Source organism: Mytilus galloprovincialis, chromosome 2, assembly GCF_965363235.1.
Source record: "Mytilus galloprovincialis chromosome 2, xbMytGall1.hap1.1, whole genome shotgun sequence".
In the NCBI taxonomy this organism is placed as follows: domain Eukaryota; kingdom Metazoa; phylum Mollusca; class Bivalvia; order Mytilida; family Mytilidae; genus Mytilus; species Mytilus galloprovincialis.
Genome location: NC_134839.1, coordinates 63,892,593 through 63,912,933, shown reverse-complemented (window position 1 = coordinate 63,912,933; position 20,341 = coordinate 63,892,593). Strand labels below are relative to the sequence as shown.

Below are 20,341 nucleotides of genomic sequence, written 5' to 3'. Positions count from 1 at the left end.
TATTAAAAGTAACTTATTCAAACAAGACTCTACATAAGTAAATCAGAACAAACAGTACTTTAAAAACAACATATTATAAGATGCAATCTTAATGATGTCATACAAGAATATCTTGAAACATTTTTTGATCGGTGGTACAATATTTTATCTATCCTGTTACCATTTTCAAAAGAAATTTTGGGTTATAAAGAAAAGGTTTAGATAAAATGTTAAGCTTGTTTTATGTAGCCAATTAGATGGTTTTCAAGAGAATAAAACTTCTATATATATACATTCTGAAAAATAATAGATAATTTGCCAATTTTCCAGGTTATACTGAAAAATGCCTCTAAAAATTTGTTTTCAAAGGTCGTAAAAATTACCACCAGTAATGCAAGTCTAAGATAGCAATTTATATTGTTCAGCATTTTTTCACCCTTTCAAATAAACCCAACATCAAGTAAATACCTCATCAGTTAGTTTATTTTTCTCTTTATTTCATTGGTAACAGGAATGTACGTTTCTGATATATCACTATTTATTAACCAACTTACTACAATATGTATAGAAATGCCCATGCTTTATAAAAGGAAAATTTCGACAACTGGGCATTATGAACGGAGAAATAGCTACAGCCAGTCATTACGAAATCTCACCGTCATGCATTACGAAATCATACCCGTGCATTACGAAATCACAGCCATGCATTATGAACAGATGAAACGGGATATCGATTAAATGTTGTTTATTTCTTTAAATAAGTGACAACTTTTTATAATGTTTTATTTTAACTTAATATAAAAAAAAAGTTTAATTTAGTAACCGCTTGAAACAGAAATATTTTACAGCCTTTTCGAGTACGACTTTCGATTATTATCACTGTTTCATTTCCATTGATCAAGGCCAATCGAACGCAGACTAGGTCGTAGAAAGAGTAAGAATAGTTAAACTGTCTGATTTATTCTTCCCAGCTACTTAATATTTGCTAGATGATATGAATTGCAATAGCATAGAATTGAGTACTTGGATGAGAAATCAGAAATTACTTCTGACAATGTTGACCATGAATCCATCGTGAATGCGAAAAGACAAGTTCAGCTATGAATTCCTGTATGATGTATCTTCTTTACGGTAAGATTCTTACTCTTTGTTTAATCGAAGAATTAAAACCTTTTACTAAAAGTGTTATGAACTGGAATTTTCTGTATTGGTCCTGTTATAAATTCATGGTTTAATAGCTGTATTGGATCAAGACTCGAAGACTGTTCTTGAATGGACTTGATTGAAGTTGCCTTATAGTTGGTTAATAAAAGTATCAATATATGGATTTTTTCATATTGGACCCTTGGTATTAATAATGGCCTCAGACAGTTGTAATGGCCCTCCGCGTTGCCTCAGGGCCATTACAACCATCCTTGGCCATTATTAATACCGCGGGCATGTTACAGGGCCAATATGAAAAAATTCATTCATTAATACTATAATAAAAGTCTATCCTGTTTTGCACCTGTAAATGCCTAATTTGGGAAGATTAAGACGTTATAACCTTAAGATGAATTCAAACAACGAAATATTTCATTCGTTTTGCACCTATATGTTAAAATAAAAAATTTAATGACGTTAACTTTTTGTCTACAATTGTCTATCCTGTTACTGTAACCATAGCAACCATTATAAGTAACAGGATAGACATAACAGGATAGACAAATTTCTTCGTTTTTGATTGCTGTTGTGAAATAACTACTCCCTTTGGTGAAGTGATTATGGTTTTCTATTGTGAATTTGGTTTCCAACACTTTATTGCAATTTTTACAAGCATACTGTTGGTGTAATTAATCAAAATTGTTGGTAACAGCATAGACATGAAAAAAGTACACTCTACTTTTTCACTAAATGTCTTGAAATTTCTGTTCTCTACACTGTCAGTCAAGAAACGAAGCGTTTTAATTGTAAAGATTACTTTCCACTTTTGAAATCAAAACTGACTGATTCAATATTCATAGGGAGAATAATTTAACGGCTGATTTATAAAGTAGCGGTAACAAGATAGACATGAACCTCCCGTACGCTGATTGAATTATGTTTGTAGATAATATGTTACATACAATGATAAAGAAGCTACGATTTTTGGTTATAGTAATAATTAACGTCCCTTTTGGAGATATTAAGGCGATCAGAAAATCGAAAAAAAAATCATTTGAAATGTGTTTTTCTGACACTGAAAAAGATGTAAGGTGTGTTATTATTAATGTTTTGAATCACAAATTCGACAAGCTTTCATTTAAACCATTACAACTGAAATTTCTATTAGAAATAACAATTTTAGCTTGGGTGTACTCATCTTCGCTAGCCAAGAGTTACGATCCACTCTCGCTCTCAAGAGAGCGAGAGTGGATCGTAACCCTTGGCCAGCGAGAGCGAGAGTGGATCGTAACCCTTGGCTAGCGAAGATGGGGTGTACTGAAAGTTCGACATTTTGAAATGACCCAAGTATATTAAAATGAAATTGATTTTTCTCCAACATTTAGTTAAATGTCTCTATAACCTACCCCTTAGCAATATCTCCAACGATCTCGATCTATATATGTGTATTGGACGGTTAATATATTTTTATTCTTGTGTGTTTCACACATGATGATGATGTTGATAAAAATTTGGCGGGAATTTAAAACTGGTATATTCGGAACCAGTTTAAGAAGCGGTTTAATCTAATACCGATTAAGACGTTCACAAAAACAACCCTAATCATGAACTATAAAAGAAAAAACATGATATTGTGTCCTGTATTGAATGATACACAAAACATTCATTGTTTCCAACGTACAATTAAAAAATATGACTGTGTTCGTTATGTAAACATCACATGTTTGTGTATAGGTGTATTCAGAGACATGTATACTAAATATATATATGAGGGGGAGGACAGGGGTAAGGGAGACAGGCAGGGCCGTAACTACATTGAGGCAAATGAGGCAAATGCCTCATGCTGGAAATTAAAAAAAAAAAAAAAATTAAAAAAAAAAGATTGTCTTTATATCAAATTGTTTTCACGGACAGTGTCTTGCAAGAAGCAAGTTCTCTTCGCTCCCTGATGTCGCCCCTGCATTTTTTTTTTCGTGATCTACATGTATGTTTCTATTTTGCTTTTGGTTTTCGGAGTTGATGGTCTATTGTTTGTACTTCTGTGTCTCGGGTTTGTCTTTTGTTCTTTTATTGTCCTACTTTATGACTATAGTCTGAGTGTTGTTTTTCATTTGTAAACGTGTGCAATGATGCATGTCCACCGATGTCCAGATATTGTGCGGGAAAATATTTTAAGAATATGCTCTCGTTTTTAAAGTTATATAGATTAAACCGTTGGTTTTCCAGTTTGAATGGTTTTACACTAGTAATTTTGGGGCCCTTTATAGCTTTTTGTTCGGTGTGAGCCAAGGCTCCGTGTTGAAGGCCGTACATTGACTTAAAATGGTTTACTTTTATAAATTGTTATTTGGATGGAGAGTTGTCACATTGGCACTCACACCACATCTTCCTATATCTATCTACGATGCTATACTGGACACAGAAACTATTGTCGTTTCTGCATGGATAATTGAATTTGATATCAAAGAATACAAGTATTTTTTTGTCTTTTTTTTTCCGTTGATTAAGATATTCATTTTTTTTTATATTAATAATACATATCTATCACTTTTGTGCATGTCTCACCTAGTTTCGAGTGATTTAAATGACTCAGAGAAAATACCGGCAATTTTTCTTAGTATGGATTGTAAAATTGGGTATTTTCTCTGAGTCGTTTAAATCACTCAAAACTAGCTATATATAGGTGAGACATGCACAGAAGTGATAGATATGTATTATAAATATAGAAAAATTACTATTTTAATCAACAAGAAAAAAATTATAAAAAAATATCTGTATCATATACCCAAGCTCCTGTGGATAAAACTACATAGCTGACATGGTTTAAATTAAAGAAAGACCACCAATTTTCCGGTATCAAATCATTTGAAAAAGAAAACAATGTATTGCCATATGACCTTTTACATTGAAGGGTTAAATTGCACTAAGTGGTGTTTAGACAGAAAATAAAGGAATATGGAGTAAACATGCACGGGACCTAATCGCACACAAAGTCAATGCATATAAAAAATACAAATAATCAATGGTCAAAGTTTTTATTTCTGTTCTTCATCTTGATAGTTGCTGGATGGTCTTGGACTTCAATCATCACTAATACCGTAAAAGAAGGTCAAGATGGTCCCAAGTTTCGACTTAAGCAGTACCCCAAGGATCTGTCCTGGGACCAAGTCTTTTCCTATTCTACATAAATGACATGCCCCAGGAGATCCAATCAACTGTACGACTGTTTGCTGATGACACAATTGCGTATGTCACAATTTCATCCGATGCTGACTCAGCAAACCTTCAAAAGGACCTTGACAAACTAGCTGTATGGGAAACAAAATGGCTCATGAAGTTTCATCCTGATAAATGTAACGTTCTCACCATCTCCAAAAAGCGAACACCAGCTAAATACAGTTACACACTACATGGCCATAACCTTGAACATGTCACAGCAGCAAAATACCTGGGATGTACCATTGCATCAGATCTCAAATGGGGTAAACACATTAGCAACATCTGCTCCAAAGCAAACAATACCATCAGTTTTCTTAAAAGGAACTTAAACATCTCCAACAAGTCTATAAAAGAAAAAGCATATGTGTCCCTCGTCAGACCAACATTGGAATATGCTAGTTCAGTATGGGACCCGTACCAACAAAATGATATTTATAGATTGGAAATGGTCCAAAGGAGGGCAGCAAGGTATGTTACTAACAGATACCACAACACTTCATCTGTTAGTGACATGCTTGAACAACTAGAATGGACTACACTACAAGAACGAAGAAAACAGAGCAGACTGATAATGATGTATAAGCTTAATAACAACTATGTAAAGATTGATACATCAAATAAACTGATACCAAACGAACGTCCTTCCAGGAATAACAACGAAAAAGCATTCAGAATTCCATCATGCAAAACTACAGTTCGGAAGGAGTCATTCTATCCTAGAACAATAAGAGAGTGGAACACCTTGCCCAACTGTAAGGTCTCTGCCCCGAGTCCTGAATCTTTCAAGGCTCAGCTCCGTCAGTAATTAAATTGACATGTTTTTATTTGCACTTGTATATAAAATTCACCTAGTTTTTGTTTTTGTTAAATTAAAATTTTTTTCATACATGCGCGCACTCCATAAATGTGGCAGAATAGTCAACCAGTTGACGGTGGCCGCTTACTGGAAGAAGAAGAAGAAGTACTTAAAGTATAATACTGCACTGTCACTATATTTAAATCTAGTCATAAAAAAATCACCAAAGTCATCACAATACAAGACAAGAGCAGACAGACACACCCAGTATTTATGATTATGAAAAATCTAAAAGTCTTAAATTACAATAAATCTATGTTTTTGCTTTGGGACCAGAATATTGTAATGTTTCAAAGTAAGAAAGAGTCCGTGGAACGCTCAGAATGCATGATTTTGCGTTATTTTTCTCAGAGCTTCTGGGGGCCGGCCTTCAGCGGATATGTTTGCCTCACTATTAGAAGAGGCTAGTTACGGCCCTGACAGGGAGAAAGGGGGTAGGAGAAAGGAGAAAGGGGTGGGAGAAAGGAGAAAGGGGATAGGAGAAAGGAGAGGAAGGCTGGGAGAAAGGAGATAAAGTTGGAGAAAGGAGAAAAAATAAAATATCTCTCCTTTTAAAAAATGATCTAATATTTCAAGAAAAAATATCTCAAAAGGAGATGTTTTATTCTAATGGGAGAAAGGAGAACGGGGGTAGGAGAAAGGAGAAGAGGGTGGGAGAAGGGAGAAGGGTACCCCTGTCCTCCCCCTCATATATATGTCTCTGGTGTATTCTGATATTGCTATTGTAATAGTGATATCATTGAGTGCGAATGAGAAATTTTGAAACAACAAGCTCAGCTGAGGTTATCCAGTGACTTTCTTTAGCAAGTAGCATACACTTTCCCTGTGCTATCATTTCTGGGCCTTATTATAGAGCGGTCTCGTTGGGCAATCGAACATACCCGCACATTCTATTTTTACTTACCAAACAAGAACCGAGAAAATCATCATGAATACTTTGATTTGAGAAATATATTTTTTTAAGTGAAAACATAGATACGGTATTGATGAGCTACATTCGTTATAACTGAATTAATATTAAACCGTAATTGAATATAATTTCATTTTAGTTCCAGTCTGCATGGGATATCAAGGCCCAAGTTGACCGTGTCACATTTGTCTGTGGCGGGTTACTGGAACCAATTAAGCCATGTAACATTTATATTTTAAATCATGTCAAACGTAAAAAGCCTGCATTTTATAAACCATCATTATGTTAAATTCCGTAGGAAACTAAAAAAAACCGCTTCTTGATTATATCAAGTTGCCATGACCGAAGCGGTATCATCAGCGAAATAACTTCGGAAAATGTCGACCAATTTCACACCACTGTAGTGTCAGTTTGAAAAATGATAGGATCACAATGAGACATATAATAGAGAAGAAGAAAGAAACATTAATGAGTATCAAACTTTTAAGTAGAAAACTAACTGACAATGTCATAACGACAAAGAAAAGAAAAACAAAGATTAAAAGACAAATTGACTCTGTGACAGCGTACATGAAAAACACAACATTGAAAACTTAATTTAGATTATGACTGAGGAACACAAACACCATCAAAAACCGGGGTGCCATTTTGATTTTTAATTAATTCTTACATGTCTAAATCATAGAAAAATAGGTTTGATTCAACCTCTGACTAATATTGCATCCATGCTTAAATTTGATAATTTTAGTCCATTTTTAATATTCATTTTGTAAGCCGGAAATAGATGCCTCGGACATATCTTTATGCCTCATATGTAAAAGTCTACTTTTTGGACATCTTATCTATAGAACCAACGAAGATTTGAACTTTGCATTGGATACTTCGTCTGCTGAGTTATAATGTGACCGTTTAGTGCATATTAAAATACATTTAGTTCTGTTGAAAGACGTGCATAACGGCAAATTATAATACAAAATTATTATTTCTTCTCTATAAAGAAAAACTTGTAAGATTTCCCTTCTTTTTTTTTTTTTTTTTTTTTTTGTTCTCAAAATGGGTGCAATTGGGTACTCGGTGCACTTTAGGCACTGTGACGTTATGGTCAACAACTAAAATATACATGCTAGATTGTCGATGCATGAGCATGTTGAAGAACAAGAGTATTATCACACTAAAACATTGGTAATTAAATGAGATGTAAACATATTGAGAAAGAACCAACGGAACATCATCAAGGAAAGAAAAGCTGATAATTATAGGTAATATATACCTCTTTTTGTAAGAAATTCTGGTATAAAGTTTTATAAATGTAAAATTGGTTTTATACATTATCATTACTAAAACGGACAAGTCTATAAAACTAAGGACAACATATATAAAGATCGTGATCACGAATGAAATATTCAATACACACCATTTTACCAGTAGAATAATTTGATAATAAATGAATAATGCATGTATGTAACCCGTAACAAGCTTCTGTGCTGTACGGTTAGTGATTTATCAGTATGTTATTATGCAGGTATTTGTTTTTCATCACGAGTTTTGTTCTTGTTGATTTTTACGAAAACACGGCAACCACTAAATAGATCTCCGAGTAAGGACAAGCATGTGAACTGTGTTTTTTGGGGGGCTTTTTTTTCATCTGGTGTTATTATCACTTCCTTTAAATCTCAAACATCCTGATTTGCTCTATGTACAAAATGTATCTGTACACCAACATTTCATCGTGAAAATAACCAAGTATAGAACCGTCAGCCTAATCTACCGCTCTGTTACCAGATCTAGGCATTTTATCACGGGAAAATATTTACCGAAAGATATGGTGAAACACATTTTTCAGATTTCGAGAGCCTGTACGTACGATTCCATGGCATAATAATTTATTATGATTAATATACTTACTGACTGAACTATTACACTAAGATCATCATTGCCAACATTGATAAATCCTCCTGAAACTGCTTGAAATGATATGTTATGGTTGACTCCCGATTTGAATACTAAGTGTCCATTCTGTGTCATGATGCGTGGACTGAAGAAAATTTAATTTATGATAAAATGGACGAAAAGTGCGCCTAAGCTTAAAGTAGAAGCAACATATTACATAGTTCACTAGTATCCCAGTGTCAGTTTCCTGTAAAAACAAAGCCGCCTATGCAGGTAATATGGTGTGCTTTTTGTTAGTACTACAACTTATGAAACCTCAAATTAAAAAATCTTGATGCATATGTTTTTATAACAAAATGGATAGTTGTCATTATTAAACTTATGTATATATTATACTCTTCCGAAGAAAATTCTTTAATTTATACACATTTAGAAGAAGTTTACTTTTTTTAATTGCTTGCTTCCAGGAAGCAATTCGCCGACATATTTTCCGTATTCAAAGTGACCCTAGCGTGCCCCTCCTCGTAATAATCCAGTGCTCGCAATACACATGGATCTGTCATTGAAATAAACTATTATCTGATTGTACATGTTATACGCGTGCTCAATATCCATGCTTCTTTGTTGATTGTTTACTATAAGGTGACAATCGGTAAACTACGGCTTCAAAACACGACAACTAATGAGCTGCAATATTTTCACTTCATAACAGACAAAGAGAAAAAAAATGACGATTATACGATATTTTTGCGTAAACAATGATAAAATCAAGCACAGAAGACTAAGTTTATGATATATACATGCATTGGTTTAAGAATTGGATAAACATTATTTTTCACTTGTCACTCTTTTCATATGACTTTAAATTATCTCAAATTTTAGTACATTTCCGACGCTGTTGGATCTATATTTGCCAATTATGCTACATTTTCAATGGCATCTACAGTTTATCGGAATATTGGTGAATTAGATCATAACCGTCACTAGCTGGAAAAAAACAATGAGCTCCATTCTGATGCGTATAGGATTATTTCATTCGTTTATAGTTTAAAAATTACTGAAAATGGCAAATATAAAAAAGAAGATGTTGTATGATTGCCAATGAGACAACTCTCCACAAGAGACCAAAATGACACAGAAATCAACAACTATAGGTCACCGTACGGCCTGGTAACACATAAACAAACGGCAACCACTGAATTACAGGCTCCTCACTTGGGACAGGTTCACACATACATTATGTGGCGTGGTTAAACATATTAGCGGAATGCCAATTCTCCCCTTAACCTGGGACAGTGGTATAACAGTATAACATAGGAACGAACTATAAAAATCCGTTGAAAAAGGCTTAACTCATCAGATGGACAAAAATACTTGTAAGCTAGATCAAAGGCACTAACAACTAATAAAAAAAAATCATGCATCTAAGACTTGGGACTAAAGTTTGGTAAAAAAAAAAATGTAATTGGTAAACTGACATATCATAATCAATAAAAATCTATAAAGATAGAAACAATCTATTATTAAACAACGACAGAAACGTTCAGAATGTTGTCTAATAACAATAAAACTATCAGACGACATCTTATTTGAGCTATATCGCCCTCAAATTTTACTTGTTTTCAAGCTTATTTTATTGAAAACTACAAAAGATCATAGAGAAATTCCGGTTGTGTGTGTGTGTTTTTTCTTGTGTGTGTGGCAAGAATGACAACAAGACTTGGAAAGTAACACTGGTTCTTAAGAGTCTCTTATCAGTTTGCTGATCAAAGATGTTTGAAGGTAACACAAATCGTACGTATAAACGTATAAAATGTATCTGGTGCTGTTTCGGAAAGACCATATATTATGCTTGCAAATTTTACATTGTATATACATGAGATTTGAATTTTGCGTTTTCATAACCCTTTAGCTACTCTTTACTTTTTTTCGTCAATATCAGCAATTTCAAAGGCTACAGTATACAGTTCCGCGGGGGTTGAAACGGCCCCTCTTTTTTGACGATTATTGCTTTTGAATGGGGACATATGGTTGGATCCGCCCCTGAGAGGAATAAAATTATGGATATTTTATTGCTTACATGATAATAAATAAATATACTTACAGATCAGGTGAAATATTTCTTTTATGTCTAGTATTTTGTTCTGTCAGCCTTAAAATTTGGAGAAATACCCCCCAAAATAAAAGGGGTGTACAATTACGAAACATGTTCACTTTACACTAAACCTATGCATAACAGTGTCCAAAGGATTGTGACTCTGAAACTGAACACCGTTTTGTAATGTACATGTACGTATATATGTATATCAAAATGTATGCTAATGAAGTGAGATCTTTGCGATATCTTGAAACATGTTAATTTATCTATTGTTGTTTATCGCCTTAATTATGGAAAAATTATAGATAAATTTTACGTAAAGTATCACTCTGAGTTTGTTTGTAACAAGCAGTGTTTATCTCATTAATTTGAATAATTTTATGAAATTTAGGATATTTTTGCACTTATGTAACGCTGTTAAGTCAGTGAGATGTAATGTGACGGGTACCTGTCTTAAAGTTTGTATCAACTTTGTCCCACACCTACCCCCACATCTGGACGAACTCGGTGCGTTATTTCATTTTTCAAGTTGGATATGCATTTTCTTTAGTTTTCTTCTAAATACAAAAAAACTGATTGAACCAACGAATGCACAAATAAATATAATTTGTAAAGTCTGTTAAGCAGCAAATCAGAAATACAGACCCTTAGACTCCACCATATCATTCACGACATTTGTCAATTTTATGATGCAGATATATAATATTTTGACTAGTTATATTTAAACTAGTATGATACAGTAGCGTGGGACAAACTTCTTAAAGTGAAAAGCAAAAAATAAAAACAACATTTCGTTTTATCAAGGACGTATAACTAACATAGATAATAGACGTCCTTGGTTTAAACTATTTTTCATTTTGGATAAACAAGAATTTAGGGTGTTGGTGCATAAACATAAAGCCCCTCTCTCCCCACGGCGGGATCCTATATGCTCTTGTGATGTGCAATATGTTACGTATTGTTTGATACAATTGATTGCTTGATTTTGGTAAGAGGTTCATGATTACTCTCACCCCTTTTCACATTGTAAGATTAACCTCAGCCAGGGCGCAGAAAGCAAAAACGAAGAAAAAACCCAACAGAATCGTTTGCGTATAAAATTCATGTAGTTTAAACTTTAAATTTCTATATAAGTTTGATTGATCAATTCTAAACATTACTTTCATTTCGTGTCTTTTAAATATATTGAACAAAAGTATACAAAAATAGAACATGTAAAAATAATATTTTAATTTGATCTCCGTTTAGACTTGTTCCATTTGTTGTTTTAAATGGACGTTATTGATCGAAGACGTGTGTGTGTGTGTATGATATTTTACTTTCAACATATATGTTAAATAAAACCAGTTTCGTTGGTATGATATATAAGGTATAAAAAAGAAGATGTGGTATGATTACCAATGAGACAACTGTCCACAAGAGACCAGAATAAGGTAGGACATTTTCAAGTTATCTGTTGTTTAAATAATTAGAAAAAAATACACGCATGTTCCTGTTCGTTGTATATATCATGTTAGTGACAAGACGTCTACGGTGATAACTGTACATCTATTTTTTTTTTTGCTTATTCCCTTGCGGCAATTACCGCAGTCACCGACTCCCAAACAAACCATTGATTTCAGTGTCTGTGTCGTTGTGTCGTCTCTACATATATACAAATGTAAATTAATTTTTATCTATAGGTACGTAATTCCCCATCATAAGTTCACACATATGATGATAAAAACCTCAGAAGACTTGATTTCAATGAAACTTTCAGAGAATCTTTGGAACCGAACAGGGCTTTGTATCAGACTATTGTTTTGTTTTTTTGGCATTAAAGATTTTGAGAGTTTTCCATATGAAACACGGACTTGTAAACATACCTCCCCTCAATTTTCCTAGCTTTTAATAAACTAGTGAATACGTTGTGAAATTAGAAAAAATATCAAGAAAGATAATGAAAAATCATAACCGAAGAAAACGTGTTCAATTATTTAATTAAATACTATAATATTAATGTGGAGGGGATAACAAATAGATTGCTATAAGTTGGAGCACCTGATAGGTGAGATAAATACCTAATATTTCTATATATATATTTCTTAAGGAATCTTAAATATGGATACACACACATTACATTTCGCCATATAATATACGACAATACTTTTTACCGGAAATATAAAGCACGTTTTATCACATTTCTTTCAGCTGACGGTAAAAAGTATACAGGAAACAGTAAAGCAGTGTAAATATATATCAGTATGGACACAGACACATTTGAAATGAGATACCAAACAGTTATGAACAACAAGAGTGAAACTTATAAGAGTATACAGATAATCTGTATGGCCAATTTTGGTTTAATTCTAAAATAACAAACAGTAAGTAATAAGAACTTTTTTCTTTTGTACAAATATATGAAATATTGATATAATATTATATTGGTAAGAGGATGGACGATAAAGTTTTCTGCAGACGTCACCCAGGAAGACATATAGAATATTTCTGCAATATACACGAAAAACCTTTATGTCATGAGTGTAAACAGGATGGACATATTTCGTGCAAAGACACATCAAATATTTCTGTAGCCGTCTCTGATGTTAAAAATAGAAATATCTACGAAGATACCACACACTTACTTCAATATCATCTTAATCAGCTGAACTTTATACCAGCAAGAGTTGCCAGCAACCTCTTAAAACTCGAAAGAGAGAAAGTCGTTTTTAAGAATACATTAACATTCTATAGAAGGAAGGTTGAAAAACATCTTGATGATTTGGAGGCCAGTATACTCAAAGAATATCAGAACATTTATGACGAGCAATGCTCAAATCTGAAGAAACAACAGAATTTTAATATAGAACAAATCGATCAACTCGAACATGATTTATATGAGCTTGAAAATATGTCTGGATTAACAGAGATTGAATCTTTCTTGACAATTAAACGTATCGCTGGTGGTGCTAGTGAATTGTTGAATCCAGACGCCGTCAGTGAAATTTCTATTGACTTTACTATGGCCAAGGAAATGTTTACATTCCAAAATATCTCTTCACTTGGAACTATAAATATACACAAAAAACTACCAATAGAGGCAAATAGACCACCATTTTTAGCTGACGATACCAATGATTCTTTTGAAATAAAACCTTGCTTTGAATTTTTGAAGAAACTAGACATTCAAACAGAAAAAGATGAATTAGAAATAATTGATATTAAAGAGTTGGATGAAGGAGTTTTTATCATGACAAACCGATTATCTGAAAATATCATCGTGCATGATATGAACAAAAACACTACCAGACAACTGTCAATAGGAGAATATCCCGATAGCATCGCTGTTATCGACAAAATGGTGGTAGCAGTTACTCAAGGACGAAGAAATGTTATGATCGTCGGTGTGGTTACAGGCAGAGTTCTCAACTGTATTGACATGGACGATGATATAGAAGGGTTGACTACTGTTGCAGCCAAACTAATTGTCAATTGCAAAACCAAAGGACTTCAGATACTTAATGTAGATGGAAACCTTATTGATTCTATTCCGCATATAACCGGACGACTTTATTTATGTGCTGTTAGTTCAGGCGAGATCGTGTGTGCGGACCAAGTCAATAACAGATTAACTTGTGTGAGGTTAGACGGAGAGATTGTTTTTTCTATATCTGACAGAAATCTTATATCGCCATATGGCATCACTGTAGACAAGCATGGTGATATATTTGTGGTAGGAATAGATTCCAGCAATATATACAGAGTGCGGTCTGATGGAAAAGAAAAATGTAAAATTATGACGTCAAAGAACGGGTTACAACGTCCATTTGTTTTACTCTTTTTGAAGGATGGTAGATTGCTAGTTTCTAACAAAAGTGGTCGAGATCTTGAACTTTATCAGCAAAGAAAAGTACACGCCCATTAATATTGATTCAATAAAACGTGTAAGGACCATAGCAAGCCCGGAAATATAAAGAGGAGTGATTTTACTATTCTAAGTTAAAAACGTTTACAGGCACTATATGCATGTGTATCAGACATGTGTACAGTGTACATTATAATGAACACATGAACACAAATTATTCAAGAGAAAAAACAGTTACAAGTAGACGTACTGCTTTTTCGAGACTTTAAATAAGTAGACAGGGACTGATAGTGGCTTGAAAAATTCAAACCTAACACGAATGGAAACAACGGTATAAACATAGTGTCTGCAACATTTGGAACCATCTCGCACCTTTCTACAAAGTCAATTAATAGTATATTGTTACACAAAAGAACAAGAGAAACACTTTTGTCGTTTGTTGTTGTCATATTGGTTTTAACGATCCCGCCGTAGTGGAGGAGACGTTGAAAATAAAACTCAGCATTAATACCTGGAATAAACGCGCGTTTCGTCTGCAAACCATAGACTCATCGGTGACGCTCAAATCCCAAAAAGTGATGTTTACCCTTTCTCTCTGTACTGACATCCGGACGTCCCGAAGTTGCATGGTTTCCGTTATCTAACTTTTGTTTCTCTTGACTCAATGTAATGAACTTCTATATCTAAGTTATGCGCCTTTATAAATGAAAGGTTGTTGATATTTGCATTGCTGTTCTCTAACTTTAGTTTACCTCAAGTAAATGTTATGAAACTGTTACACAATTCTTATTACCATAATAAACCGACAAAGTTCCAATTTGAGTGTCGTCGCTTGTACAGTTATTTAGTTATGCCCATATACATGTTTAATGCAAGCGGAGGCATCTTCTATCCCATGGACATATTCTCCATTTATTCATTCATTATTTTGAACACAAATCAGGCCTTTAGTTTTCTCGTCATTTCTTTTATAGCTGACCATGCGGAATGGGTTTCACTCATTGTTGAAGTCCGTATCGTGACCTAGAATGAAATTCAAAACAGTGTGGCTGTGGCCATTGATTGACACATTAAATTCATCCATTGACTGGGAACGTTTGTATGTAACGACCACTGCTCACTATGTACTTTTAAAAGACACTTAAACTATGGGGTCACCAAAGGTTCTCAACACCTTAATAAAGTACTTCGAAAAATTAATCAGAAATAACACGATGTTTTGATTTATATCAATTATATAAATCAAAGCATAAAGGTTATTCCTGATTAATTTTTCGAATTATTTTATAATTAAAGGCGTTAAGAAAGTTTTGGTGACCCCACAGTTTAAATGTCTATCGTAGACCTGTACGTCGTGAACAGTGGTCGTTACAGACAAACGTTCACGTAAATTGTCCCAGTCAATGAATGAATTTAATGTGTCAATCAATGGCCACAGCCACACTGTTTTGAATTTCATTCTATATGTATTCATTTCTTTTTTATTCGGTAACATGTGGAGAGTTGTCTCTTTGGCAATCACACTACATCTTCTTATTTATATATATATTTTTTTATTTTAGTATCTTTTTTCTTTGATAAGTTTTTAGCTCACCTAGCCCATAGGGCCAAGTGACCTTTTCTCATCACTTGACGTCCGTCGTCCGTCGTCCGTCGTCGTTAACTTTTACAAAAATCTTCTCCTCTGAAACTATTGGGCCAAATTTAACCAAACTTGGTCACAATCATCATTGGGGTATCTAGTTTCAAAATTGTGTCCGGTGACCCGCCAAACCAACCAAGATGGGCGCCATGGCTAAAAATAGAACATAGGAGTAACATGTATATTTTGGCTTATAACTCTGAAACCAAAGCATTTAGAGCAAATCTGACATGAGATAAATTGTTTAATAAGTCAAGACCTATCTGCCCTGAGATTTTCAGATGAATCGGACAATGGGTTGTTGGGTTGCTGCCCCTGAATTGGTAATTTTAAGGAAATTTTGTCCGTTTTCGGTTGTTATCTTGAATACTATTATAGATAGAGATAAACTGTAAACAGCAATAATATTCAGCAAAGTAAGATCTACAAATAAGTCATCATGATCAAAATGGTCAGTTGACCCCTTAAGGAGTTATTGCCCTTAATAGTCGTTTTTTACCAAATTTTCGTTAATTTTTGTTATCTTTTACAAAAATCTTCTCCTCTGAAACTACTGGACTAAATTCAACCAAACTTAACCACAATCATTATAAGGATATTTAGTTCAATAAATGTGCTCAGTGACCCGGCTAACCAACCAAGATGGCCGCCATGGCTAAAAATAGAACATAGGGTTAAAATGTAGATTTTGGCTTATAACTCTGAAACCAAAGCATTTAAAGCAAATCTTACAGAGGTTAACTTGTTTATCTAGTAAATATCTATCTGCCCTGAAATTTGCAGATGAATTGGACAACTGGTTGTTTGGTTACTGCCCCCAATTGGTAATTTTGAAAGAAATTTAGCCGTTTTTTGGTTATTATCTTGAATACTATTATAGATAGAGATAAACTGTAAACAGCAATAATGTTCAGCAAATTAAGATCTACAAATAAGTCAACATGACCAAAATGGTCAGTTGACCCCTTAAGCAGTTATTTCCCTTTATAGTCAATTTTTAACAATTTTCATTAATTTGGTAAATTTTGGTAAGTTTTTACAAGATGTTTTTCTCTTTAACTAAAGGGCCAAGTTCATTACAGATAGAGAAAATTGTAAGTAGCAACAATGACCAGTAAAGTATGATCTAAAAACACATCACCATCACCAAAACACAATTTTGTCATGAATCCATCTCTTTCCTTTGTTTAATATGCACATAGACCAAGGTGAGCGACACAGGCTCTTAAGAGCCTCTAGTTTTTTGTACAGATTATATATGATGGACTTAAAATCAACAAAATAAGCCATAATGTTAATATGGCTACATTTAAGAAAAGGATTTATAATGGAGAAACTTCAGTTAAAAACCAGACACAAATGAAAACAATCGTTTAAAAGTCACGGTAGGTATAGTGTCCGGCTAGGATCGAGGTTTTTCGAGTGATTCGGTCCATTTTTTTCGAGTGTAGTTCGGGCTTTTTCGAGTGATAACCGTGACATGCAATAATTTCAATTAACTGCTATTTCGTAATTATAATAGTTTTTTACATAACTACCCATCTTATATTGAATACTTTACATATTTCAACCAACAAAGAAGCACACTATTCTTGTATTTAAACCAAAAATTCAGTGTTTATTATTGTCTGGGTTTTTTCGAGAGCAACTGTGAAATCGTCCGGGTTTTTAGTCAAATGGTCCGGTTTTTTTCACAGAAAATATGAATAATAAAAAGGTATTCTAGACTTTTAAAAAAATACTTTTCTAGTTTATACCGGTAATTCAATGAATGAAAATATTACTTATTCTCAATAAATCATAAAAACATAATACTACATTGATCAAAACTAACCTTTTTGAATTAAATGCAAGTTTTCTGTTCGAAAATTGTTCTACCACAACTTTCCAGTATTTAAATTAGAAATTATTAGATCCTTTATAAAAGTTATTTAGAACAAAGTGCATGAGAATCATAATCTTTTTAACTTCATTTCATGGTACTTTTGTTAGGTTAAACCTGTTTATAAATAGATGATTTGGAAACAAGTTATTGCAACTAATATATTAATCCCTTTCCACTTTGGTACTTTTGTTGTCAAGGTAAATAAATTTCGTGATGAACCATGGAGTCTTTATACGGTACCCCGTTGTCCATTCGTCCATCGTCAGCATGTCGGACGAAAACTCAAAAACGCTGTAACCAATTTACATGGAACTTCGGTGAATTGTCCAATGAGTTATCATCCCTTTCGAATTTTTAGAAATTAATGATTTTACGTTTTCGAGTTATGGGATTTTTTCAACCGTATAGAGTTTCTTAAGAGCCTGTGTCACTCACCTTAGTCTATTTGCTGCAGTGCATGTCAAACAAAGGACACTCTTCAACATTAAAGACAATAATAGAATTAATGGCAAAATTAGCTGTTTTGGTGATGGTGTTTTGTTTGTAGATATTATTTTACTGAACATTCTTGCTGTTTACAGTTATCTCTATCTACAATGAACTTGGTCAAGTAGTTTCAGACGAGATGATTTTTGTTAAAGTTAAGTTTTTGACATTGAGAAATTATTTATAGGTGTCATAACGAGTGGGAATAGATATCGCTTTTTATCAACTCGAGTTATTCAATTTCAATAAAATTAAAAACGAGCCTTTGGCGAGTTTATTATTACTATTTGAATTAAATGGCGAGAGTTGATATCAAGCGATATCCCATTCTCACAAGTTATTAAACCTAGTTGTCTTTATACGGCCAACACTCTCATTACGTTAAACTAATAATTCCGAGAATCATTGTTCTAGCATTTTGCACTCGAAATGTACATCGTCGTAATATTTGAATGTCATCAATGACCTAACGAATATCCAGTGAGAATGCCGTAACATCGACATATGATGATGCATAAGGTGTCAGACCAATTAAAATTCCCTATCTGTTCTACCAACTTTTGCGATTTTCGCAGCTTTCAAAATATCTTACACAAAGTTTAACTTCCCGTAGAAACCAGGTATATCCTGATATGTACATGTATCATATTTCTACATGCCAATACCCTTAAAGCCTTCTAAGAAAAAAATGACCTTCGAATAGAGGTACTCCAAAAATAATCCCTGTTTTTTTTCTCGAAATCTTTAATAAGTATACCGTGGAGCGCAATAATCCTCAAATTTTAATTCTAACTCATAGACAAGTAAATTTTGACTCGAAATGGTCTAAATATATTTCTATTTCACCAAAAGTTTGATTTTTGAAAATTTGTTAGTCCTTGTTTAAGTAAACAAGTAAACAAGGACATCGAAAGCACTATTTTGTGTCAGAGTAAGGCTACTTTTACATACGTTCTACAGTGGAGGGAGTAGTTGGTTGTGTCACACCAGCAGATCAAATTGACGCAGATTTTCGTATTTTCATATCACACTCTGTGTAGTGATGATACGAGAAATTTTTATTCATGCAAGAAATAGATAATAAGACACAACCATGCATAAGAGAAATGAACTTTGAAAACGGGACATGTGGAACATGCGACCATTGCTGTTTATTAAAAAAAAACGGAGTAAGAAACCTCAGTACTGGACAGAAGAATCAGAAAAATGCTATGTAAGAAAACACTTCTACTAATGGAGGCCTGATCCCCGCCCCAACAAAAAACAAACATGAACAAAAAAAAAAACAAAAAAAAAACAAAAAAAACACAGACACAATTAATCCGCTCGATTTTTATTCCAATTGACAAAAACATTTGAATTAGACTTTATGCACAATAAACAATGAAATGGATAGCTCATCAGAAATACAAATATCTGTATGTACGTCTCAATTCACATTATTTATGCGTACATTATATTGTTGACATCTCGGATATGTACTGTACTTGAAAGTTATAAAATGTGACAAACAGCAAAGTATATACAAATGAACGAATGTTCATTGCATTGCATTGGTTCATGCCTGGAAAAGTACTTAATTTGAAACTTTGTTTATTGCTTTTAATCGTAAATACACTGACATATAGCATTTTTAACTATAGGCAATTTGTACAAACACTTGAAAAAAATTAGACACACTCGAAAAAGCCCGGACTGCTCTCGAAAAAACCCGAACATAAACAAATGAATTTAGTCTCAAAATGTCGTTTTCAATGCAAAAACAAGAACGTTTGAAAAGTGTCTGTATTTCTAAGGATATATAGATTCTATGTATGCATTTTCTTCAACATTTTCAGTGTAATTTGTATAAAAATGGCTTTATTCTGTATTTTGGAATTAAAGCATTTTAAGGCTTATTTTCACTTTTTTTTAACGAAAAATAATGTCGGGTTAGTAATATCTTTCTATATCAAATACATTCATACATAATATAACTTTGTATATTAAACACAGGCGTTTGTACTGTTATACCACTGTCCCAGGTTAGGGGAGGGTTGGGATCCCGCTAACATGTTTAACCTCGCCACATTATTTATGTATGTGCATGTCCCAAGTCAGGAGCCTGTAATTCAGTGGTTGTCGTTTGTTTATGTGTTACATATTTGTTTTTCGTTCATTTTTTTACATAAATAAGGCCGTTAGTTTTCTCTTTTGAATTGTTTTACATTGTCTTATCGGGGCCTTTTATAGCTCACTATGCGGTATGGGCTTTGCTCATTGTTGAAGGCCGTACGGTGACCTATAGTTGTTAATGTCGGTGTCATTTTGGTCTTTTGTGGATAGTTGTCTCATTGGCAATCATACCACATCTTCTTTTTTTATAGTTTATATCAGGTCTTGTTAGAGA

General features: G+C 33.4%; 1 protein-coding gene and 1 long non-coding RNA gene across 2 annotated transcripts in view; one reads left to right on the top strand and one right to left on the bottom strand.

The window, feature by feature from the left end:
* LOC143064106 (cubilin-like) overlaps nt 1–10,250 on the bottom strand; it is a 127,987-nt gene extending 117,737 nt beyond the window's left edge. Inside the window, exons 1-2 of the mRNA XM_076236687.1 lie at nt 10,102–10,250; nt 8,013–8,142 (exon numbers count right to left, since the gene is read on the bottom strand). Coding sequence (XP_076092802.1) covers nt 8,013–8,142; nt 10,102–10,205 — 234 coding nt within the window. The 5' untranslated portion in view covers nt 10,206–10,250. The remainder of the gene's footprint in view (nt 1–8,012; nt 8,143–10,101) is intronic.
* A 1,112-nt stretch (nt 10,251–11,362) lies between these two features.
* LOC143064107 (uncharacterized) lies at nt 11,363–14,369 on the top strand. The gene is made up of 2 exons (XR_012975184.1): nt 11,363–11,528; nt 12,286–14,369. It is a non-coding gene; the product is annotated as an uncharacterized LOC143064107 (long non-coding RNA).
* The last annotated feature ends 5,972 nt before the right edge of the window (nt 14,370–20,341 follow it).